Here is a 27,967-nt window from a genome sequence, read left to right on the forward strand (position 1 = left end):
AATATTTTCATGTGGTACTTAAATATTCCTGGTGACTCTAGAAGTATATTTCTGGTAAAAATGGGCTGTAATTCCATTAGTCCTTTTTCTTTAAGAATTTAATTCATGGTAAGTATTATTTTAGAAAAATATATTTATTTTCAAATATGTTAATTCTGCATTAATCATAATCATTTGATAACTGTGCCATTTTGAAGTAGTTGCTCCATGTTAGATCAATTGACGCCCCTTGTCAAGAGAACTACTGCAAAGAAATGTCATTGTGCCTAGCAGGTTAAAAAGTGGATTTTTCAATATTTTTAGTTCATTTCAAATCTATTTTTGTCTTGTTTGTTTTCTTTCCTTTTTTATTGGATATTTTTCTTATTTACATTTTCTCTTTGGAATCTCCTATTCCATCCCCTCTCCTCTTGTCTCAATGAGGTTTTTCCCCCAACCACACACTCCCTCCCACCTCCCCACCCTGGCATTTCAGCACACTGGGATATTGAGCCTTCATCGGGCCAAGGGCCTCTTTTCTCCTTAATGCCTGATAAGGCCATACTCTGCTACATATGTTGAATGAGCCATGGGCTGCTCCATGTCTACTCTTTGGTTGGTGGTTTAGTGTCAGGGAGCTCTGGAGAATCTGGTTGGTTGATATTGTTGTTCTTCCTGTGGAGTTGCAAAGCCCTTCAACTCCTTCAGTTATTTAACTTCTCCATTGGGGACCTCGTACTCAGTCCAGTGGTTGGCTACTGCATTTGTCAGCCACAGGCAGAGTCTCTCAGGGGGCAGCTATTTTGCTATCACCTTTCATTTACCATTCAGAAAAACGAACAATTATGTAAATGAAGTCAGTTCCTAAACAGCATATATTTCTTGGCATCCACAATATTATCTGGGTTTGGTGACTGTATATGAGATAGATATCCAGGTGAGGCACTCTCTGGTTGGCCTTTATTTCAGTCTTCGTTCCACATTTTGTATTTCCTCCTATGAATATTTGTTCCTGTTTTTAATAATGTCTAAAGCATCCCTTCTTTGCTCTTCTTGAGCTTCATGTGGTCTGTGGATTGTTTCTTGTGTATTCTGAGCTTTTGGGTTAATGTCCACTTATAAGTGAATTAATACCATGTATGATATTTTGTGATTGGGTTACCTAACTCAGGATATATTTTATAATTCTATCTATTTGCCTATGGATTTCATAAAGTCATTGTTTTATAACAGCTGAGTAGTACTCCATTGTGTAAATGTACCACATTTTCTGAATCCATTCTTCTGTTGAAGGATGTCTGGGTTCTTTCCAGCTTCTGGATATTTCAAACAAGGCTGCTATAAAGCTATAGAGCATGTGTTCTTGTGATATGTTGCAGCATCTTTTAAGTATATACCCAGGAGTGGAATAGCTGGGTTTTCAGGTATGTCCAATTTTCTGAGGAACCTCCAGAATGATTTCCAGAGTTGTTGTACCAGCTTGCAATCCCACCAACAATGGAAAAGTGTTGCTCTCTTTCCACATCCTCTCCAGCCTCTGCTGTCACCTGAGTTTTTGATCTTAGCCATGTTGACTAATGTGAGGTGGAATCTCAGGCTTGCTTTGATTAGCATTTCCCTGATGACAAAGGATGTTGAACAGTTCTTTAGGTGCTTCTCAGCTATTTGATATTCTTCAATTAATAATTCTTTGTTTAGATACGTTCACCATTTTTAATAGGTATAATTGAGCCTCTGGAGTCTAACTTCTTGAATTCTTTGACTATATTGAATATTAGCCCTCTATCAGATGTTGGATTGGTAAAGTTCTTTTTTCAGTCTGTTGGTTGCCATTTTGTCCTAAGGATAGTGTTCTTTGCCTTACAGAATCTTTGTAATTATATGAGGTCGTATTTATCAATTCTTGGTCTTAGAGCATAAACTATTGGTGTTCTGTTCAGGAAAATTTCCCCTCTGCCTATGTGTTTGAGGCTCTTCCTCTCTTTCTCTTCTATTAGTTGCAGTGTATCAGGTTTTATGTGCGAGTCCTTGATCCACTTGAACTTGAGATTTGAACAACGTGATAAAAATGGGTCAAGTTGCATTTATCTACATGCTGATCTCCCGTTGAACCAGCACCATTTGTGGAAAATGAAAATTTTTTATTGAATGTTTTTAGCTTCTTTGTTAAATATCAAGTGACCATAGGTATGTGGGTTCATTTCTGCATCTTCAATTCTATCCCATTGATCTACTTGCTTTTCTTTGTCCTAATACCTTATAGTTTTGCTTTGTTTTGTTTTTATTAGCACTAAGAATGCAATGCCCTTTGTGGATTTACTTAATATTAAGTAGGAGAAATTGAACTATTTGGTTAAGTCAAGTCACAGTTATTATCTTTTTCTGTTTATTACCTTACAAATTGCCAGGGTTTGATTTGTTGTTTTTATTGTTATTTATAATTGTTACTGTGTATCAAGTATAAATATCTTTATCAAAATACCTAGATTCCCTACTTGATAACTCTCTGATATCCTCAAGACAAAAAACATGTTTTCTTTTTGTTTTTGTTTTTGTTGTTGTTGGTGGTGGTAGTGGTGGGGTTTTTGTATGTTTGTTTCCTTTCTTATGCATTGTTTGACATACAGAGAAGCCTATTCCAAGTTCTTTTGAAATCTGTTCAATTATTCATTTTAGCTAGATAAGCATACTTAGGGAAACTATTATACAAGGACTTCAAAACAGTGACAGCATCATAGCAACTCAGATAATAGTCTGTCTTAAATATAGCTTTTCTTTTTCCTGCAAGAAACAAAATCACAGTTTCTCTTGAAATATCTAGCTAATCATCACTAGCCAGTTGCATTTTGAGCTGTGAGGTTTCCCTGTTCTTGCTGACTTCCTGATACTAATCAGCTCAGCTATAGAACAGTAGTCAGGAGCTAGAGAGGTAACACTTGTAGAGCTCACTGGTAAATGAATTGCCTAGTTTGTGTATTTCTTGTTTTCAGAAATTCTTGATCATATTTACTACACTTTATGAAGCTATTCAGTGTCTTAAAATCAGATATAAGTATAAATGCAAAAAATCTCATTTGAAGTAAATAAATAGAATGAATGAATGCTTTGATAATAGGTATTTGTGACTTAATTAAAGGTTCTAATGCCTGGAGTGCATTAAATATGATAGAACAAGCAATACCACAAAGGTTGCCTTCATCTGACCCATCTGGACAGTCCTTTCTCCCATTGCACAGTTTCTCTGGCTGAAGGCACACAGAGGTATCATTGGCACAAGGGTACTTGGGTGGTCCACACAAGAAACTGTCACAGTTTTCTTCATCAGACTGATCCTCACAGTCAACATCTCCATCACATACCCAGGCATTGTTGATGCATCTCCCTTGAAGGAAAGAAAAGAAAATTTAGTGCTAATTTATAATTGGATCACAGTAATGGAGGCCATTATTTTTATCTTTGTAAGAGTCAGAACTATTTGCCATTACCAAAATTATCATTTCTGATAGTTTGACATTTTGTTTTCATGACAGCATTGGATTATTCTTGTCTTGCTTGTAGAGTCTGAACATTGGTGTCTTCTTAATTTTAAATTATTGTGCATATTATTAAATAAATGTGGATTCTGTGAGTAGCTTGACAGTGTATAATAGAGTACAGTAAATTTTCCTTATGTGTAGTGGATGGTGGTCATTGCAGAAACTCACAATGGTCAGTGGGCAGAGAACAAGAGATTTTCGAGTGGTATGCCAAAAGTAGAGCAGCTTTATGACTCCTACCCCACGGCTTAAGGACCATCCAGAGAGAGTGGAAAGATTACAAGGGAATGAGATCAAGGCAGGATAAAATGAAACAGTATCTTCTGGATATGACAGGAACACTGCACATAGGGAACCATAGTAGTTATTGTTGCTTGGAAAAGGCTTCAACAAGAATAATCTAGACAACAGGGAAGGAAGGTCTCAACAGCTCACCCACTGAGGACCTGTTGACAGTTACTTTATATTTTATTTTATGTTATTTAATTTTTTCCATTTCCTTTCTCCTTTTCTCACAGTCTTTCTCCTCAACCCCTTGGCTCTTTTTATCCACTCCTCCTCCTTTCCTATTTAGAAAAGAGAGGCCTCCCATGTTTATTTGCCAGCCTTGGGATATCAAGTTGCAGTAAGACTAGGAATTTATCTTCTATAAATTCTAGACAATGTAGCCCAGTAAATGTAGCCCAGTAGGAGGGTAGGGACCCAAAGAAAGCAGAGTCAGAGATAAACCCTCCTACCTTGTTAGGAGTCCTGCATTAATATGAAACTACACAGTTGTATAAATATGTGTAAAGAGCCTATGTTAGTCCTATTTATGTTTCCTTTCAGGTAGATGGTTCAGTCTCTGTGAGTTCCTATGGGCCCAGATTAGGCAATTTTGTATGTTTTTTTTTTTTTTTTGTGTGTGTGTATGTGTGTGTGCTGCCCTTGACCACTCTGTAGTATACAGTCCCTTCTTCTCCCACATGGTTCCCAAACTCTTCCTAAGAGTTGGCTGTGGTTCCCTGCATATATTTCCTTCAGATAATGGGTTAAACCTCTCTGATGATGGGTATGCTGGCTACTCTCTGAATGTATAGCAAAATATCATTAACAGTGTCTGGATGGGCTCAACAGTTGCTATTTCATGGGGGATGGAAACGTCCTTTTTTTAAAGCTATGCCTACTTTAAGGATAAATATGATCTAATGAATTGACCCACACACATGAGCTAAAGAGAAAAAAAAACTTCAATTTATTAGGTCACAAAAACAAAAGAGAGTACAGGAAGTTTGGATATGTTGGGAAGATTGGTGTTAATTTGGTAGCAGCTAGGAGATTAGGGGCTCTGTTTAATAGGCTGCCCACTTTCCCCCTACCTATTCAACATAGTACTGGAAGTCCTGGACCGAGCAATTAGACAGCAAAAGGAAATAAAAGGGATACAAATTAAAAAGGAAGAAGTAAAAACTTCACTATTTGCAGATGACATGAGAGTGTACTTAAGCGACCCCACAAATTCCACCAGAGAACTCCTACAGCTGATAAACAAGTTCAGCAAAGTGGCTGGATATAAAATTAACTCAAATCCTTCCTATATTCAAAGGACAAACATGTGGAGAAAGAAATTAAGGAAAGATACCCTTCACAATAGTTACAAAAACTATGAAATAACTTGGTGTGACTCTAACTAAGCAAGTGAAGGACCTGTATGACAAGAACTTCAAACCTCGAAAGAAGGAAATTGAGGAAGATCTCAGAAAATGGAAAGATCTCCCATGCTCAAGGATTGGAAGAATCAACATTTTAAAAATGGCCATCTTACCAAGAGCAATCTACAGATTCAAGGCAATCCCCATCAAAATTCCAACCCAGTTCTTCATTGAGTTGGAAAGAGCAACATGCAATTTTATCTGGAATAACAAAAGACCTAGAATAGCGAAATCTATACTCAACAACAAGAAAACATCTGCGGGAATCACTATCCCTGATCTCAAGCTATATTACAAGGCAATTGTGATAAGAACTGCATGATACTGGTACAGAAATAGGCAGGTGGATCAATGGAATAGAATAGAAGATCCAGAAATGAACCCTCACATATATGGTCACCTGATTTTTGACAAAAGAACTGTGAACATTCAGTGAAAAAAGAACAGCCTATTCAACAAATGATGTTGGTCAACTGGCACTCAGCATGCAGAACAATGAAAACAGACCTTTTCTTATCTCCTTTTACAAAGCTCAAGTGCAACTAGATCAAAGATCTCCACATTAAACCAGGTATACTGAAACTATTAGATGAGAAAGTAGGAAAAACCTTAGAACTCATAGACACAGGAGAAAATTTCCTGAACAGAACACCAATGGCTCGAGCTCTAAGGTCAGTATTGACAATTGGGACTTAATGATATTGCAAAGTTTCTGTAAGGATAAGGACACTTTCAAGAAAACAAAACAGTGGCCAACAGAGTGGGAAAAGATATTTACCAACCCCACATCAGATGGAGGCCTAATATCCAAGGTATACAAAGAACTCAAAAAGTGAGACACCAGAGAATCAAAAAACCCTATTAAAAATGGGGAACAGAGCTAAACAAAATGTTCTCAATTGAGGAATATGGAATGGCTGAGAAACATTTAATTAAGTGCTCAATGTCCTTAGCCATCAGTTAAATGCAAATCAAAACAACCCTGAGATTCCACCTCACACCAGTCAGATTGGTCAAGATCCAAAACCCAGATGACAACAGATGCTGGCAAGGATGTGGAGAAAGAGGAACATTTCTCCACTGTTGGTTGGGTTGTAAACTGATACAACCACTCTGGAAATCAGTCTGGCGATTCCTCAGAAAATTGGACATAATACTACCTGAAGACCCAGTTGTTCCACTTCTGGGCATATACCCCAGAGACACTCCAATATACAACAAAGATACATGCACCACAATGTTCATAGCAGCTCTATTTATAATAGCCAGAAACTGGAAATAACCCAGATGTCCTTCAATAGATGAATGGATACAAAAATTGTGGTATATTTACACAATGGAGTACTACTCAGGTATCAGAAACAATGACTTAACGAAATTCTTAAGAAATGAATGCATCTAGAAAATATCATTCTGAGTGAGATAACCCATTCACAAAAGAACAGATATAATTTGCAGTCACTGATAATGGGATACTAACCCCAGAAATCTCTGAACACCCCAGAAACAACTCACAGACTGTGTGAAGTTCATGAAAAAAAAAAAAGAATATATTTTAATTAAAATAGAACTGTATCACATCCCCCTTTCCTCCTTACTGCCCCTCCCAGTTTCTCTCCTATCCCCTCAAATTAACAGCCCCTTTTCCTATATATTGTTACATATATACTTATGTATATGCATATGTACTCACAAATACTTAATTACAACCTTAAAAATGTATTCGTATACTTTTATGCAAAATGGTGAAAATTTGTACATTTATCTTTGTTTTTTAAAATAAATTTTTAAATAAAAAATAAAGTAAAATAAAACTCTCAAAGTGTTAATACAATTATCACATTAAAGAAGAATGATATTTTGATAATTTACTTCTTTCCAGTAGAACATGTATAAATGTTTTTCTATCACTGGCTTACAAACAAAAATGGCTGCTGGCCATATTTTCAAAGTCAACATGTAGAGCACACACTGGGCAATGAATTTTGTTTGTGAAATCCTGTTTTGTTGCTTTTTGGTAATGATTATTTTACTGCAAATTATTTCTTTTTAACACATTAATTATATTTTTCTAGGTAATTATTATTTCTGGAATATACATTAGTAATTAATAAACATATTATAATGTATCTAGAGATTGTTAGGAGTTTGATTAAAAAGAATATTATCTCATAAAATAAGGCCAAAATAAAATTTTGAAATGAAAAATATTTTTAAAAACACACTGTATTTAACGATACCAAACTTTTAAAAATATTTATTTATTTTATATGTTTGAGTACACTGTCACTGTCTTTAGACACCAGAAGAGGACAATGGGATCCCATTATATGGTTGTGAGACACAATGTGGTTGCTTGTAATTGAACTCAGGATCTCTAGAAGAGCAGTCAGCGTTTTTAACTGCTGAGTTATCTATCCAGTCCTAAAGTTGTTAAACTTATTTGTAAAATTTAATAGTAGTCTTTACTTTTGTGAGACAAATAAAAACCACATAATAAGTTCTGAACTGATTAAAATATTTTAGATGATTTTTGTACATATATTACTGAAAAAAATGTTTAAAATAAGTAACAGCTGTTATGGTCATATACCCAAAGAAGCTCCAACATCTAACAAAGACACATGTTCCACCGTGTTCATAACAGCCTTATTTATAATAGCAAGAAGCTAGAAAGAACCCAGATGTCCTTCAACAGAGGAATGAACATAGAAATCAAAGTACATTTACACAATATAGTACTACTCAGCTATTAAAAACAATAAGTTCATGAAATTCTTATGCAAATGGATGGAACAGGAAGCTATCATCCTGAGTGAGGTAATCTAGTCACAAAAGAGCACTCATGGTATGTACTCACTGATAAGTGGATACTAGCTCATAGAGCTCAGAATACCCAAGAAACACTTCACAGAAACTCAAAGAAAAGGAAGGCCAGAAGGTGGATGACCTCAGTTTTTCTCAGAAGGGAGAATAAAACACTCATGGGAGGAAATAATGGGACGAATAGAGGAGCAGGAATTGGAGAAAAGATCATCCAAAAACTGCCGCATCTAGGGATCCATCCCACTTGCAGCAACTAAACCTAAACACTATTGCTTATGACAAGTAATGCTTACTTGCAGGAATCTGATATGGATGCCTCCTCAGAACCTTGCTAGAACCGTACTGATACAGAGGAGGATGACTGCAGCTAACCATCGGACTGAACACAGGGACTATAAAGGAGGAGCTAGAGAAAGGACTGAAGTAACTGAATGAAAGTGCCTGCAACCCCATGAGAAGGACAAAATTATCAACTAATCAAACCCACCACAGCTCCCAGGGAATAAAACACCAACCAATGAGTTTGCATAGAGAGACTCATGGCTCCAGGTGCATATGCAGCAGAGGATAGCATTCTCTGGCATCAATGAGAGAAGAGGACTTTGGTTCAGTAAAGACTCTTTTTCCCAGTGTAGGGCAATGCCAAGAGGCTGAGGTGGGAGATGGAGGTTGAGAGAGGGAGCACCTTCATGGAAGCAATAGGAGAGAGAGGGTGGATGGGATTGGGGGTAAGGGGATAACATCTGACATGTAAATACAGAGAATGTCCAATAAAGGAAGAGAGAAAAAAGTAATAATTTGTTTTAAATGAAGACAAATTGTAAACATAATGACAGGAATAAAATGACTTCTGTAAGTCTCAGCTAGGGTACCTACAATTCAGAAAGAAAGAACAATAATAGAAGAGAACATATCAACTGCAATAACTAGAAAAGCAAAAAAGCAAAGACTTTAATCATTAAGAATAAAATTTAGCTAGGTTTTTAAATGTACAAAAACAATTAGTAAAAAATTTAGAACATATCAATTAAAATATACTCCAGAAAGGAAATATTTTTAATTACCTTGAATAAAATTATGTGACACTTATGTAAAGACAATGAAAATTGTAAAAGAAGCAAGTGACAATCAGAGTTGAGATTTTGGTCTAAAGGTTAATATCCACAATGGGGAAGAAAATTCCAAAGTTTTGCAAAAATGAAAACAATTAAGGCCATCTTATAAAATTGAAAAAATGAGGTGAGTGCACAATTCTGCAGCAAGGAATACAAACGACCAACATGTCAACTCAAGGCTGTGCAATATTGGCCACTATGAAAACAGAACTTTAATCCAAGAGTTAAAATTATCTCTTCTCAATTAAATGGATGTGAAAAATAACGAGTTTCATACAGGTGAGATGGCTCACCCAGTAAGCAAAGAAGTTTGCTTCCAAGCTCGATATGGGTGTAATATTCAGGATACCTGATATGGGTGTAATATTCAGGATACATGGTAGAAGGAGAGAATTACCTCTTACAAGTTGTCTTCTGACCATCACAAAAGCATTGTGGTTTTATGTTTGTGTGCATTCCCACAAGTAATAAAAAAATTAACTTGTGAAACAAATAATTTTTTGTCATGTTTATTTTGATACATTTAGTAAGAGCTAAAAAGTGAAGTAGTACAATTTTCCATTAATGGATGAATAAATTATAGTCACTCTGTAGGAATGCATACATATACACAACACAACACAGGCACATATTCAACTGCATATTCTTCTTTCAAAGGAACACATTTCTGTCACTTCTAACAATATGGGTAGAACTGGCAAGAATTATGTTAGGGAACTAAATTAGATACAATATCACAAGCTCTTTTTTATATGTGTATGTTAAATAAATAAACAAAAAATCTATATGACTTAGCATAGTAATTACTAGAAATTATCAAAGGAGAAAAGGATGGATATATGGAGAAAGAATTGATCAGTGCATATTAGATAGATGTTTTGAAATAACAAAGAGAATCCCTCTAATATGTACACATCATAAATGTGAATAAAAATTTTAAAATTACTATGCATATTCCTTTAATTATAGAGTTTTTAATTTGCATGATGATATCAGTAATTTAACACATGTATTAGTGTTTTGCATGTGATTAAAAGACTCAGAAATTCAAATTCCCATCTCAAGAATGTAACTATGATTGCAGCACAACATATTGTAATAATGATTTTAGTGACAAAGAAGGAACCCTGGGTACTAGAAAATATTTTATAGGACTCTAAAAAGGTGTTAAAACTCTCATAGAAGCAGGAGGAATGGGTAATAAAATGTAGGGACAGAGGGGAATCTGGGAACAGAAATAACATTTGAAATGTAAATAAAATATATCCATCAGAGGGGAATAGTTGTTTAAAATGGTAGAGGTGGGCTTTCTTGCACCCTAAAACGATTCATGTATGTATTAATATGCATGAGTTCATTTCTATAAATGCATTAGTATCTGTCTTCAAGAGTCTAGTTTCAGAGACTTCTACTGATCCACAGCTGACCAATTTGTATGTCTTTATACTACATAGTGTATTTTTTCCTATAACATGCCCATGTTGCTGAATTGCTTATGAAACCCAAATTTAATATAGTTTAATTATTAAATAAATATTTTCTAATGTTACTTGGGTTTAGTAACATGAAATCACATATTCAATTGATATGTAGTACAAATATAATTTTTTCAAACATTTTTAGTCAGTAGTCAGTTTATTCTGTGGATTCTAAAACCTACAGCTACAGAGGAAAACTTTCTATAAGATAGCACCGGTAGAGGTGATTACCTGCCCCCATGAAGAAAAAACGAGGCCCTGACAACAGAATAAAAAGAAAATTGACTTTGAAAAATACTTCTGTAGTGTAACATCACATCCATCTATATAACCTTCCAAAAATGAAGATGAGATACATGTACACCTGCCACAAAGTCTAGCAGACTAAACAGTCAATTATACACCTTGTTTATCCAGATACTCTGTGAGGTAGTCTTTCATAGAGGCTATAGAAGACAAAATATAAAATTCCTTGGCCCTTTTACCCTCAGTGAGGAATTTATAATCCAATTCAGAGAGCAAGATTAATTAAGGAACAATACAAAATTGTTACTCCGTGCACAGGTATTCTTTGAAATATAGCATCTTCTACTTAAGAAAGAATTGTATGGAGTCACCTGCAAATTTAACATAATAATCATGGAGTCCAGGAAAGAGATAGCTTTACCTTGGAATTGGTTAATCAAAGTAATTCTTCTCTTGTCCTCCTGATGTTTTATCCATAGGCTTCCAAACAGCATTAGAAAAACTTGTATCTGCACGTCACTATGGACCTTGCACAGTAAAAATTACACTGAAGTTGTGTGTAATTACTTATGTAATGTAGACCCCATAAGGTAAAGAAATCATGTTTACATGATTGTATCCAAATGACAAAAAATATAATTACCCCAGGAAAGTGCCTAAATCAATCTTCAAACAAATAAAAGAACGAACAAACCAAAGCATTAACAAAATAGCCCATACTCACATAGTTTAGAAAAGGTTTTAAAGGGAATTGCTTTTTCATATCTTGTGTGTTTGATTTTTTTATCTAACCAACATATAGATAAAGTTGACTTAACAATTGTTTCAACAGTTTTGAACTCACAATCAATACATAAATAAATTTAAAACAAATGACTTCAGTAAATACATTTAAAGGATAATGTTTTATATTGGGTTTGGATCAAGACAGATTATTACATCTTGAATGCATTGAGATAAAGTCTTAAATAATCACATAATGTGGGTCTATGTGGGACTATACTGCCACCTGAACATGTAAGACACTAGACCATGTTCCACGTTGGTATCAAAAGAAACACAAGTTAACAGTGGTCAGATGTGCTAGAGAAATTATTCACAGCAAATCTTAATAAGTACTTATGCCTACAAAGACATTCCACAACATTCCTAAATTAGCACTTGTTCTTTAAAATGAAAGTTTTAAAATGTTAAAGAAGGACTCAAACAAAAGTTTGCTGTTCACAAATTCGGTCTTGGAATTAGTTTAAAGTAGTAGAGGATGATAGTTGCTAAATAGATTTCTATATCTTTTCTGATTTATTTCTATTGTTTTTTTTTAATTTGATTTGAACAACATTATTTTAAAAAACACAGATAAATGTACAGATTTTAAAAGAATTTGGATAAAAGTATATGAATACATTTTCATCAGTACTTGATTTTTTTAAAGGTTTGATAGGATGCATTAAAATCTTACTAGTTACAATGATCATAAAGTACATGTAAAACAAGATGTAACCTGGAAATAGTTTTCTTGGTGTGTAAATATTAAGCATAATGGGTTATTTTTTTGGCCTTTGTTTTTCTTGAACTTCATATATTCTGCAAGTTGTTTCTGGAGTGTTCAGAGCTTTCTGGGGTTAGTATCAAATTATCAGTGACTGTATATTATGTCTATTCTTTTGTGACTGGGTTACCTCACTCAGGATGATATTCTTTAGATGCATCCATTTTCTTAGGAATTTCATAAAGTCATTGTTTCTGATAACTGAGTAGTACTTCATTGTGAAAATATATCACAATTTTTGTATCCATTCATCTACTGAAGGACATCTAGGTTCTTTCCAGCTTCCTGCTATTATAAATAGGGCTGCTATGAACATTGTGGTGCATTTATATTTGTTGTATGTTGGAGCTTCTCTGGCATATATGCCCAGAAGTGGAACAACTGGGTCTTCAGGTAGTACTATGTCCAATTTTCTGAGGAACCGCCAGACTGATTTACAGAGTGGTTGTATCAGTTTGCAACCCCACCAACAGTGGAGAAGTGTTCCTCTTTCTCTGCATCCTTACCAGCATCTGTTGTCATCTGAACTTTTGATCTTAGCCATTCTGACTGGTGTGAGGTAGAATCTCAGGGTTGTTTTGATTTGCATTTCTCTGATGACTAAGGATGTCGAGCACTTCTTAGATGCTTCTCAACCATTCCATATTCCTCAATTGAGAACGTTTTGTTTAGCTCTGCACCCCGTTTTTTAATAGGATTGTTTGATTCTCTGATGTCTAACTTCTTGAGTTGTTTGTATACCTTGGATATTAGGCCTCTATCTGATGTGTGGTTGGTAAAGATCTTTTCCCAATCTATTGGCTGCCATTTTGTTTTCTTGACAGTGTGCCTAGCCTTACAGAAGCTTTGCAATCTCATTAAGTCCCAGTTGTCAATATTTGACCTTAGAGCACCAGCCATTGTTGTTCTGTTCACTAAATTTTCTCCTGTGCCTATGTGTTCTAAGGTTTTCCCTACTTTCTATTCTAATAGTTTCAGTGTATCCAATTTAGTGTGGAGATACTTCTTCTACTTGAGCTTGAACTTTGTACAAGGAGATAAGAAAGTGTCTATTTTCATTCTACATGCTGAGTGCCAGTTGGACCAACACCATTTGTTGAATAGGTTGTCCTTTTTCCATTGAATGTTTACAGCTCCTTTGTCAAAAATCAGGTGACCATATATGTGAGGACTCATTTCTGGATCTTCTAATCTATTTGATGTCTATTTTGCAAAAAATATGGTAAGTGTAAATTCTTGCTTTTACTCAAGACAATTAAAATGATCTAGTAGCAACAACAAAACTCATTAGCAATAAACCAGCCTGGTGGAACAAAGGCATCTAGTAAAACACACACTGTCACATGCACACTCAAGCAACAGAAATGATCATACAGTACATATTCCACATCAACACTGTTACAAAAATCAATGGCTCAGGGGAAATTGCATGTATTTATGAATATATAATATATTCTATTGGTTTGAATTAATCAGATATCTCTTCTTGAGACTTTCTTCTATATTAAGCTGTCTTTGAATATTCCTTTGAATGAGGGCTCCGAGTTTTGGATTCTTATGGGATTTTGGACTGTGTCAATGTTTGTGTGTCTCTGTGTCTATACACTTTTCTCGTGTTTTTATTTTTGGCTGGTTCTCTTTTTTGGTTGCTTTGTTATATTCCATTTGTTTTTTTCTCATTTTATCATATTAGTATTCTTAAGATTATTGTTTATTATCAAAGGAGAGGCAGAAGGGGTATGGACTTAGATGGGAATGGGGGGGGAGACATATCTGGGAATAATAGGGAAGGTAGGCTTGTAATCAGATGTATATTGAATTAAGAAATTTTCAATTTCGGTAAAAGGTAAATAAGCAGCAGAAAGACAAAGCATTTTTTTCCTATTTTAGAAAAAAATTATTACATTTTTTTTACTTATATTTCAAATGTTATCCCCTTCCTGGCTTCCCCTCTGGAATCCTCCTATCTCATTCCCCCACCACTGCCTCTATTAGAGTGTTCCCACACCAACCAACCTACTATTTCCTACCTCCCTGACCTGATATTCCCCTACAGTAAAGCATTGAGCCACAGCAGGGCAAAGGACCTCTCCTCTCATTCATGACTATAAGGCCATCCTCTGCTACATATGTGGCCAGAGCCATGGGTCCTATATCTCTATCATTAGTCTTTTATATTTTGTAAGTTTGTTCATTTGGTTTTGGTTTTAGTGCTGTCAGGATTAGTATTCATTATTTATATAATGCTATCCATAAACCCACAGAAATCAGCTGTCTCTCCCTAGCAAGAGCTAGTTTTAAAGGTTGGTGTCATAACATACGAATAGAATTTTACTAAAAGGTAATATACATTCTAAAATGCAGATCACAACTAATAGTAAGACCATGAAGGCTGGCAAGATTTCTCAGAAAGTCAAGGTACTTATTGCTAAGTCTGAAAATGGGAGTTCAATCATGGTGGAGAACAGATTCCTGTCTTATAAACTGCACAAGCATCCTGTGGTATATTCATGAATGTGTGGAAACATCAAATAATTAAAATACATAAGTATTAAAGAAATATGAATATGTGGCTGGAGAGATGCTCAATGAGAAACAAACATTTGCTGTATAAGTGTGAGGTTATGAGTTTGAATCTGTAGACCCTGAGAAAAAGGCAGGTGGGAGCAATTGTACCCCAGGTTACCCATAGGGAGAACATAAGCAGAAACTGGAATATATGCAGAAGCTAATGCTCAGATTGTCTCGAATATGCATTAGAGAACAAAAACCATGACAATGACAACAATAACAACAAAACATGTCTCAAACAAAGTGCCAGGAAAGAATGGACAGACAGGCAGGTTTGCCCACTAGTCTTCACAGAATGCATACAGACAAACTTCTCCCACACATGAAGAAGTTGAGCATGAAGAGCAAAGATTATCTGAGATGTCCCAATGGATTAAATGACATATTTTTAACACTGCTATATGACTTGGTATATGAGACAATGGCTGCTTCCATATACATTTTTGCTGCTCTGACATTTCTGAGATTCACGTTGATTTATCATGCATTACATGTTTAGACAGCTAATAAAAAAGGTAGAGAGATCGGCACTACAAACTCTTGATGAAATAATGGTGTTTTAATGTTGAACACACAGAAAATGACAAGCATTTAACCATTGCAAATGGCAGTGAAAATTTAAGAATATAGAAAAATTTATATTTGAGCATTTAATAGCTTTATATTATGAATATACTTTTTATTGTATGCTAAAAGTAGTTTTGTTAATATATTTACATGAACCATGCCCATGTAGACTGAATTTTATATATGATTTCCAGGTATGACTACAAACATATCAAGTTTTAGCAATATTTGCTTAATCTGACTCAGATAATTGGTGGATATACCTCCTTAGTAAATGCACTGAGAGGAAGGTAGGGCCTGTTTTAAAAAGAAACGATTAGTCATTGTGAGGTTGAATATCATAAAATGCCAATTAACAACTGAAGGTGGTAAGATGCTCCAACATACAACAAAGACACATGCACCACAATGTTCATAGCAGCCCTATTTATAATAGCTGGTAGCTACAAAGAACCCAGATGTACTTCAGTAGATGAATGTATACAAAAATTGTTGTATACTTACACAATGGAGTAATACTCAGCTATTAGAAACAAGACTTTATGAAATTCCTAAGAAAATGGATGCATCTAGAGACTATCATCCTGAGTGAGGTAACCCAGTCACAAAAGAACAGACATAATATACAGTCACTGATAATTGGATACTAACCCCAGAAAGCTCTGAACACTCCAGAGACATGTCACGGGCCATATGAATCTCAAGAAAAACAAAGGCCAAAAAATGAAAGCCTCAGTCTTTCTTAGGAAAAATTAAATTTATAGCACCCTCTCAGAGTGTGGTACACCTGGACCTTAAAACATTAATAACCCAAGAGCTAAGAATATAGTCTTGTGGCAATTTTTGGTATTCAAAGATCATTATGCTTAATCTATACTCACCAAGAAAACTGTTTCCATATTATGTTCTGTTGTACATGTACTTTATGTTTATGATAACTAGTGGGATTTCAATGAATGCTATCAAACCTCTAAAAGAATTAAGTACTGACAAAAATATTCATATGGTGTTATGTCAAAATGCTTTAATGTATATGTATCTCTCTTTTCTTAAAATAAATTTGTAAGAAAGTAAAAAAAAAAAAAGACTCAAAAAAGAGAAAAAAAATCCCAACCCAAAATAGCTAAGGGCCAGATGGTTGCAGTGCAAAATTGTACCAGACCTTCAAAGAAGAACTAATACCAATACTACTCAATCTATTTCACAAAAGATAAAGAGAAGAAACACTGCCTAATCCATCCTATTACGCTACTCTTATTCAGATACCTAAAACACAGCAAGACTCACCAAGGAAGAAGAATGTCAGACCAATCTCACTTATTAATATCAATTCAAAAATACTCAATAAAATTCTTACAAACCTAATCGAAGAAACTATCATGTACCAAGATCAAGTAGACTTCATCTCAGGGATTTAGGAATAGTTAAATATGTAAAGATCCATCAACATAATATAACTCAATATAGTATTGGAAGTCCTAGCCATAGCAATTAGACAACAAAAGGAGGTCGACAGGCTACAAATTGAAAAGGAAGAAGTCAAAGTATTTTTATTTGCAGATAATATGATAGTATGCATAAGTGCCCCCAAAATTTTCTACATGAGAACTCCTAACTTGATAAAAAAAAAAACTTCAGCAAAGTAGCAGGATACAAAGTTAACTCAAACAAATCAATAGTCTTCCTTTATATAAATGATAAAGAAGCTGAGAAAGAAGATAGGGAAATGAAACACTTCAAAATAGCCACAAGGACTAGAAGATATCTTGGTGTGATGCTTACCAAGCAAGTGAAAAATTTGCATGACATGATCTTCAAATCCCTGAAAAGAGAAATTGTAGAATGTAGATTTATATTAAGGTGATACATGACTGAACTTAAGAGATATAGGCAGATATGGTCTAGGAGCAGAATAGAAGGCATGAGGCAGAGATTGAGAGAGAAGATTCCAGGAGGACCTAAGATGGAGGCAGATGTGAATGTTTCTCTGGGTTTTTCTCTTCATAAAAAGTTTGTTATGAATGTTTTATAAGGGATGAAATTGTACAGATCATTTGAATTCTCTTGGTGGGCAAATAATATTATACCTATGGATCAGAGTAGTTTGGTGTGTTTTTTGATGTGACTACTTAATTGAGTTCAAAGTGTGTAGTGGTAGAATGCATAAAGCCTTTACAGAGTTGGGATATGTGAGTGTCTAAGGTTTAGCAGCAACATGCCAAGGGGAAGTGAGTGAAAAGAACATGCTGGGGCATCATATTCATCTGGGACAAGAGGCAGTAGAGTGTACAACCCCTAAGGTCTCAGAGGTGTAGGCCCACCAACTTAAAAATCCCAGCAGTGCAAGATGGCCCTGCACTGGAAAAGTGTGAGATAAAAGGTGAACCATCCTATTAATATTCAACAGTAGAAGACTTGGGAAGATAGAAAGGTCCCCCATTCTCATCAACTGGTAGGATTAAAATAGTGAAAAATGTCATCATACCAAAAGCAATCTGTAGATTCAATGCATTCCCCATCAAAATTCCCCCACAATTTATCTCAGATATCTAATGAGAAATTCTCAATTTCATATATATAGAAAAATTTGAAAAAAAAAGTCCAAGGTAGCTAAAACAACTCTTAACAATAAAGGAACTATCAGGGGAAACATCATCCCTGACCTCAAACTCTACTACAAAGTAATAGTGACACAAACCACATGGTTTTGGTACAGAGCCAGACAGGTAGATAAATGAAAGAGAATAAAAGACCGAGAAGTACAGCCATATATGTATGAACACTTGATCACTAACAACAAAACCAAAACAATAATGTAGAAAACAGAAAGCATTTTCAATCAGTGGTGCTGGTCTAACTGGTGACCTCTATGTAGGAGAATGAAAATAGATCTATATTTATTAACTTCCACCAAGCTCAAGTGCAAGTGGATCAAAGATATCAAAATGAATGAGAAAATGGAAAGTCATAGTTAGTCTTACATCTGGTCTATTCTCTCTGCTTCCTAAAACATGAATAAGCCTGTGCTCATGTTCCCACCAAGTGGTGCTGCAGTGGACAGAGGCCAGGACCAGATCTGCCCATAACTTCTGAAGCTGTGAGCGAACACCGTTACCCCCACATTATTTATGACAAGTATTCAGTCACAGTTGTGAGAAAAGTAGATACTACCCTAAGTAAAGGCATTACCATGACCTTCACGTGCCAGCAAGTTTCTGTTCCTCTAGAGAGCTCAGAGAGGCAGCCCCTAGTGCTCTGGGTTATCCAATCCAACTTAAAAATGGCAGTTTTGTTTTAAAGCAGTCTTTGCATTGGGGAAATTATGATGAAGTAAAGCATGAAAGGCCCACAGAGGGATTGGAGAGGTGAGTTAGTAGTTAGGAGAACTGAATGCTTTTCCAGAGGTCCTGAGTTCAAATCCCAGCAACCACATGGTGGCTCATAACCATCTCTAATAATATCTAATGCCCCCTTTTGGTGGGTCTGAAGATAACTACAGTGTACTTATATATAATAAATATTTTTTTTAAATAAAAGGATTAAATCCCCCTTTAAAAGAAAAGCACACAGAGAAAGCTACTCCCACTAAAAACAAAATGTACTGGAGAATTCCGGAAGATAAACTAACTTTGTCCTGACCCCCACTTTTTGAAGAAACTTGAAACCCCAGGGGAGGGGAAAGGCATGGTGGAGTGGGCACCCTCTTGGAGAAGGGAGGAGGAAGAATTACATAAAAAACTGTGGGAGGAGGGATCAAGGGGAGGGCAACAACTGGAATGTGAAAAAATAAAATGATTAAAAAAAAGAATTACTATCACAAGCAGGTTTCCAGATGTGTTTGATGCGAATATCCAACTTAATAATATATCCAATGAATATTTCATAAAAATTTTTCTTTTGTTTAAAATTGAAAAGATGTCTTTGAAACATATGGTAAATATGTTTCTATTTATTTGCCAAAGGGCTTCAGAATAAGCATGGGTACCTGTTGGCTTACAGTAATTGTACAATTAGGATCTTGCCAGGATAGAGACCTCCCTCATTTGTTCTCATTTCCTATAAATCCTTGTCCACCATCATTCAGTACACATAGGGTAAGCCCAAGGACTAATGCAATTACATCAGGGTCAGCTACTTGGTGATCTTTTGTTGTTCATGAAAGCTTCCTACCACAGTAGTGACATCCTAGTCTTTAGAGTGTTTCAATGCTTGGCCATAGGGAGTGGTATTATTAGGATATGTGGCATTATCATAAGAGATAAAGTCTTGTTGAAGAAGTGTATCAATGTGTATGTGACCTTTTTGGGCCTTTATTTTTTAGTTCTTCCCAGTGTGGAATCAGAGTCTCCTGACTGTCTGAGGAATCTATTTCCCTCCTCACTGCCTTCATTTCAAGACATAGGACTCTCAACTTCTGCAGCACCCAAAACAGGTACCCAGTTTATACTAATTAATTTTAATATTCTGAACAAATCAAAACAGTCCCATTCTGCACATTTCTTTTACCAGTAACTTTGCTTGTCATGTGTTTGTATGCATGTATGTGTACATGTGAGTGCACATGCATGTGCATGTGTGTATAGGTATATATAAATATACATGGGTGTATTTATATAAGTATTGGTGTGTATATATATGTGTATTATTCATTATAGGGCTCTTGTATTCTATTTTATTTCTATTTTAAGAACACCAACATAGCTGAATTACTTGAATATATTCCATTTTTATTTAATCATGAGTAACATGTTTTGTGATGTCCAGGCTTATAGACTCCTTTTCATAGACAGAGCTTTTCTCATGCCTTACAGTCCTTGTTTGCAGTCCCTTAAAGATAAGAGGCTTGTGTTTCTCCCCATCTGTTCTCACATCCCTATGTTCAGCTGACATTGCTTCATCTTCATACCCAATTTTCAGCACTCTTGGTTCAGATGTCAATGGATTTTTTTTGACAAACAGAGTAATGTTTTTATTACTTCAGATAATAAAATAACTTTGTTATGTCCATTTGACTTCAGTGAGGTCACTAACACACTCAGCAACTAACAAGTGATTTTAACAGGTGTGTGTGTGTGTGTGTGTGTGTGTGTGTGTGTGTGTATGTGCATGCGTGCATGCGTGTTTATGTGTGTTTAGGTGTGTAACTACAGCCATGTGTTAATACTAATATTTATTAAAATTATAGTGTCCCTTTCCTGTTTCAGGATTCTAGTAGTCAGCCTGGTCTCAGTCTCCAACTTAATGTTTGATAGCTTTATAAATTCTCAGATTTTGTCTGTATTTGTTCATATGTAACCTGATCGATCGATCATCCAGTTGGAGCCGGCTTAGTATCTGATATTCTACATTAGTGCCTCACTGATTTTTTTTTTTTTTTTTTTTTTGCAAATAATTTTGCAGTTTTCTGTGTTTTGCAAAAACTCTTCAAGGCAGGAATGCCGAGTTAATTTTACATTTCTCACCTGCGGATAATTTTTCATCCACAACCTTGACAGCACTTCATGATTATGGTTTTTTTTTTTTCCTGTTTGTAATTTAAGACTGGTTTTCCACAGGATGAGAACTGTCATTTTCCCTCCCCATCTAATTTGATAGAATTAGTGTTATTTGCAGGTCTGGGTTTGAGACACTAGAGATGACTGGACTCTGCTTTTCATCATTTCAAATGTCCTGAAACATGAATGGGTATATTGTATTCTAATTCAGTTTTTCTCTCACATTACTCTATATAAGACATAATATCTCTTCATAGGTGTATATTTAAACATTAAGTGGTAGCAATTTGTATAAAAGAAAGGCCATTATAATAAACAAATGCAGATTTATTACCTTAGTGACTTTTATATATTCAAACTAGCATTTGAGAAATCTTTGAAGACAAACATGAACAACCAATGGAACAATCTGAAAGTGATGTTGGTGCCTTTTAATCTGTACAATTAACAATTTAAGTCAATAAATAGAACATTCTAAAGAACAATAATTGAATCAGTGTTTATATATGTAATTTATTTTAAAGTCACTAATGCTCACAAGGATTTATATAGACAAATTAATGTGAAGTTATACATAATGAATTCCAAATCCTAATGTACCATATTCTGTTGCATCAAAGGGATCAATTATATTTTAGTCACAAGATAAATAAATTGCCACCTTCTCAACTGCTTTTTCAAGTGATGGTATTAGTTTTTTTTTTCAAAACCCTGCTTTTTCCCTTTATATTTTGATGCCCTTGTACAAATTAGCTATAATGGTATTTAACATAAATATCTTAAAGGCATATTCTAAATCTTATAAAAGCATCCTTAAGAATTCAGATTTTAAACAATTGCCAGTAATCTTCCTCATACTTGAGAGCTTTAATTAAAAAGTCATATATAAAGAAAATCCCATCAGAATGACACTTATTTTTTTAATAGAATATTACATGCCAGAAGAGCCCAGAGATAGGTAACTCAAGTTCTAAAAGAACTAAGAGAACAATTTCAACAATTATAACCAGCAAAACTATCCCCCCTAATTTAAGGAGGAAGGCTGGGTCTATGTGTTATAAACAAGACAAAATAATTTATTTTCCTCATGGCAAATAATAATAGCTATAAAACTTTAGGTTGAAGAAAGGAATAAATAGGGTCATAAGAAAAAAAAGCAACTTAATCAACAATTACTTAAACAAAAGTAGCAACTGAAGACATAGACTAACTTTAACTGACTGACAATGAATTTTTTGAACAGATCATATTTTCTCAAATAGACAGATTACATGGACAGGGTAAGAGAGGGAGAGAAGGTAGGGGGAGAGAAGGTAGGGGGAGGAAGGAAGGATGGAGAGAAGAAGGAGTGATAGAGAGAGGGGGGAGGGAGAGAGAGAGAATATACCAGAATTAAATAACATCAAAAATCAAAATATGTAATAGATTTTAAAAAATAGATTAAAACAGTAATAAAAGTTCTGACAAAAATAAGATGAGGCCCAGACAAATTTGTAGCAATATTTTACTACAATTTCAAAAAATTTGTAACTTATAGTTTTAAACCTGTTCAAAAAAGAAAACAACAAAAAATGATACATAAAGAACTCCTCTAAAGTCCTTCTATGATGTATTACCTGAATACCAAAACAAGGTAAGGACAAAGAAGAAACAGGAACTACAAGCCAATATCTTTTACTAAAGTAGATGGGAATTTTCTTAGTAAAACACATGTGAACAGATTACAAATATCCATCAGAAAGATCACCAAATGGATCATGTTAGAATGACCTCAGGATTCAGGGATAATTCCAACATACATAAGTCAATAGACCATGTAAATGGATGGAAGGGCAAAAATCACATGTTCATCTGTCTCAGTTGATATGACCATTATACCAAAAGCTATTTACAGGTTAATATTATTCCAATCATAATCCCCACAACAGTCTTCACAGGAATAGGGAAAACAAAGAAACAATACAACATAGAACAAACAAAATCCTAAAACTCACATAGTAACACAAAACTGAAACACTATATACAGACAAACATTCCTAAAAATGTCAAAAACAAAGTGAAAAAAACTAAAACAGAACTAAACCAAAACAAAAATTTGGAGGGGTTACTATTATTCTAGACTTTTAAACTATACTATAGGGTTATAATAATAAAAGTTTTGTGATACTGACAGATGCATGTGCGCTCACACACACACACACATAAATATACACACACATGTGCACATGCATGTGTACAAACATACCAGATGTATAGAACAATGGAACAAAAATAAAAGAATCAAAGTAGATTGCACATAGCTACAGCCACTTGATAATTGACAATGATGTTGATAATTTGCACAGGATGCAAGACACAGTCTCATCAAACTATAGGATGTCTGTCTGTAGATGAATGCAAATTTACCTGTCTTTATCATTCAAAAATATTAAATCTAAATGGATCAAAAACCTCAGTGTAATACCTGAAATGCTGAAACCACTAAATCACAAAAGAAATACCCTATAAAGTACAGGTATATGGGAAGGAACTTCCTTATTTTTAGGTTTTTTTTCCCAATTGGGTTTTTTATTTATATTTCAAGTGTTATTCTTTTTCCACGTTTCACCTCCAGAAACCCCTTATCCTATTCCCCTGATTTTATGAGGGTACTCCCCCACCTACCCACCTCCTCCTAGATTCTTGCCCTGACATTCGTCTACACTTTGTCATCAAGTCTGGACAGGACTTCCTATTAATGCCCAACAAGGCTATCCTCTGCTACATATGCAGCTGGAGCCATGGGTCAGCCCATGTGTACTCTTTGGATGGTGATTTAGTTCCTGGGAGCTCCAGGGTGCCTGGTAGTTAATACTGTTGTTGTTATGTGGTTGTAAATCAGAAAGGAACCTTCTAAATAAGACTAATTTCTTCAGTAATAGAGAATGGAACATCATAAAATTAAAATATTTTATTCGGGAAAGAAACAATCAATTAATTGCATGTTGACAAAGGCCACAGAGTGGGACAGAATCTTTGTCAGATATACATACTACAGACTATATATATATATATATATATATATATATATGTGTGTGTGTGTGTGTGTGTGTGTGTGTGTGTGTGTGTCATTAAAATGATTAAGAAAACACACAAACCAATTAAAAAATAAACTACAGATCTGAAGTGAAAGTTCTCAAAAAGAGGTCATAAAAATGACAATAAAATATTTTTAAAAGTATACAATATAAGCAACTACGGAAATGTAATTAAAAACAACCTTTGATTTGATCTCACTCCAATACATTGGATAAGAGCAAGAAAAAAACTTACAAAAAAAAAAAAAAAAACAATGGCAAGGACTTGGAAAAATGTCACATTCACTTCTTATTGATGGACTTATAAATTAGTGCAGCCTCTTTAAAAACAGTGTGGATAATTATCATTTGATACATATACAGTGGAATGATATTTAACTACAAAAAAATTGAGCTCCCATAATTTTTCAGGTAAATGGGTAGAGTTAGAAAGTATACTAAGCTAAGCAGATCAAGGACGACAAAATCTATGTGTTCTTTTTACATTGTGATGCCTTGTTTTGAACATTTAAATGTGAGCACATAACCTGCAGTGTTAGAGGGAAGTAGGAGAGTAAAAAGGAACCATGTAGAGACCATATTCAGAGGTTAGGCAAGGCCCCCCAGTTGAAAAATGGGAAAATTCACACTTCTCAAAACTTTAAACAAGAATTTTTCCTGTCTAAAGAAAATACAGACACAAAAAGTGAAGTATAGATTTAAAAAAAGGCCAGCAAGAGACTCTTCCATCTGGGGATCCATCCCATATGCAGCCACCAAACCCACAGACAATGCTGATGCCAAGAAGTACTTGCTGACAGGAGACTGATATGAATGTATCCCAAGATACTGGGGCAGAGCATTAGCAATACAGATGTGGATGCTTGCAGCCAATCATTGGACTGAGCACTGAGACCTCAATGTTGGAGATAGGGAAACGACTGAAGGAGCTCAAGTGGTTTGCAACCCCTCAGGAAGAACAAAAATGTCAATCAGCTAGACTTCCCAGATCTCCGAGATACAAACCACCAACCAAAGAGTATGGAGGGAACCATGCCTCCAGTTGCATATGTAGCAGAAGATGGCCTTGTCTGGTGTCAAAGCACTGGGTCCTGTGAAGGCTTCAAGGCCCAGCATAGGAAACTACTGGAGCAGTGGGTCAGCGTGGATAGGGGAGCACCTTTGTGAAGACGGGGGGAGAAGGGGTGGGACAGGAGGGCTTTTAGAGAGGAAACCAACCTGGAAGGGGTATAACACTTGAAATGTAAATAAACAAAATAATCCTTGAAATAAACAAGAAAACCTTGGAGGCAAGGAGTAAAAGAACATCAGGGCTATGAACGAAGAAATGGAAAAACTGGAGTAGGCTTTACATGGCAAAGTGAGAGAAAAAGCGATACAGGAGTGATTAGTGTGAAGAGAAACAAAACTACACAAAGGATGTTTGAAAAAGCCAGAGGGAATCTCATTAATTTATGTTTGCCTAAAATACAAATAATATATGTATAATACAAATTATACATATAGTGAACGTATAGCAATTTGGGTAATTAAACTAACCCCAAGAGGAATAGAGGAATAAAACTATATTACCAAAAAAATGAGAATATTCCTTTTGAAGTTTTAGCCAGAGGCCTATATAATAGGCTCAAAACAACATAAGCTTTTTTTGTTGCCTCTTGTGGGCTACAAAAATTTTAATGTGTGTCCTATTGTTTAAGTCATACATGTTTGGAAACAGGATTTGAAGGACTCAAACTTGCTCCTCTTCATGGTCTAACAGGCATAGTACATGAAGATGTTATATGTTCAGCCATAAGATTAAAGCAATCACTAATCCTAACTAGCTGAGGTATCTAACAATGTTAACCTGTGGACCACAACAAGGTGCAGCAAGGCAAAGAATCTCCAAAGGTCCAATGTTGGTACTCCTGTTGCACATAACAAACAACTTTCTAAGGAAGCTAAAGGTCTCCCAGTAGGAGAGATTTCATGATGAATACTGTGAATACAGCCTTCTTCCCCTCGGTTGAGGTCATGTAACTTAGAGAAGAGTATACTAACACCACCTCCTAACTCAACGTAATTTATATTTAACATATTTTGCTTATGAATATTGAAGCAAAAATAGTCAATAAAATTCTTGCAAACCAAATCCAAGAATACAGTAATTTACTATGATCAAGTAGGCTTATTCACAGGGATGCAGGAATGTTTCAATATATGAAAATCCAGGAAGAAGTAAAAACATCACTCTTTGCAGATGACATAATAGTGTACTTAAGTGACACCAAAAATTCCACCAGAGAACTTCTAAGGCTGATAAACAATTTCAGCAAAGTGGCTGAACTCAAACAAATCAGTAGCCTTCTTCTACTCTAAGGACAAACATGAGGAGAAAGAAATTAGGAAAAAGATACCCTTCACAAGAGTCACAAACAATAGGAAATACCTTGGTGTGACTCTAACCAAGCAAGTGAAGGACCTGTGTGACAAGAACTTCAAATCTCTGAAGAAGGAAATCGAGGAAGATCTCAGAAAATGAAAAGATCTCCCATGCTCATGGATTGGAAGGATCAACATTGTAAAAATGGCCATCTTACCAAAAGCAATCTACAGATTCAATGCAATTCCCATCAAAATTCCAACCCAATTCTAAATAGAGTTGAAAAGAGCAATGTGCAATTTCAGCTGGAATAATAAAAGACCTAGAATAGTGAAATCCATCCTCAACAACAAGAAAACATCTACGGGAATCACTATCCCTGACCTCAAGGTATATTGCAAAGCAATTGTGCCAAAAACTGCATGGTACTGGTACAGAGATAGGCACGTGGATCAATGGAATAGAATAGAAGATCCAGAAATGAGACCTCACATATATGGTCACTTGATTTTTGACAAAGGTGCTATAAACATTCAATGGAAAAAGGTCAGCCTATTCAACAAATGATGTTGGCCAACTGGCACTCAGCATGCAGAAGAATGAAAATAGACCCTTTCTTATCTCCTTGTACAAAGCTCAAGTGTAAGTGGATCAAAGATCTTCACATTAAACCATGTACACTGAAATTATTAGAAGAGAAATTAGGGGAAAACTTAGAACACATAGGCACAGGAGGAATTTTCCTGAACAGAACACCAATGGCTTGTGCTCTAAGATTCAATATCGAGAAATGGGACTTAATGAGATTATAAAGTTTCTATAAGGCTAAGGACACTGGCAAGGAAACAAAACAGCAGCCAACAGATTGGGAAAAGTTCTTTACCAACTCCACATCAGATAGAGGCCTAATATTCAAGGTATACAAAGAACTCAAGAAGCTAGACACCTGAGAATCAAACAACCCTATTAAAAATATGGGGTACAGAGCTAAACAAAACGTTCTCAATTGAGGAATATCAAATCACTGAGAAGCACCTAAGGAAGTGCTTGACATCATTAGCCATCAGGGAAATGCAAATCAAAACAACCCTGAGATTCCACCTCACACTATTCAGAATGGCTAAGATTAAAAATTCTGATGACACCAGATGCTGGTGAGGATGCAGAGAAAGAGAAACACTTCTCTACTGTTGGTGGGGTTGTAAACTGGAACAACCACTCTGTAAATCAGTCTGGGGATTCCTCAGAAAATTGGACATAATACTACCCGAAGACCCAGTTGTTCCACTTCTGGGCATATACCCCAGAGACGCTCCAACATATAACAAAGACACATGCACCACAATGTTCATAGCAGCCCTGTTAATAATAGCCAGAAGCTGGAAAGAACCAAGATGCCATTCAGTAGATGAATGGATACAAAAATTGTGGTATATTTACACAATGTCGTACTACTTAGCTATCAGAAACAA

The 27,967-nt window shown here is 35.3% G+C and overlaps 1 protein-coding gene across 1 annotated transcript in view; it reads right to left on the bottom strand.

Moving 5' to 3' along the window:
• LRP1B (LDL receptor related protein 1B) overlaps positions 1-27,967 on the bottom strand; it is a gene marked incomplete at both ends in the record, with an annotated part of 1,929,155 nt that overhangs the window by 676,947 nt on the left and 1,224,241 nt on the right. Inside the window, one exon of the mRNA XM_080928219.1 lies at positions 3,161-3,361. Within this exon, the coding sequence (XP_080784345.1) occupies positions 3,161-3,361 (201 nt within the window). The remainder of the gene's footprint in view (positions 1-3,160; positions 3,362-27,967) is intronic.

Source organism: Micromys minutus (assembly GCF_963924665.1).
Source record: "Micromys minutus genome assembly, chromosome: 13".
Taxonomy (NCBI): Eukaryota; Metazoa; Chordata; class Mammalia; order Rodentia; family Muridae; genus Micromys; species Micromys minutus.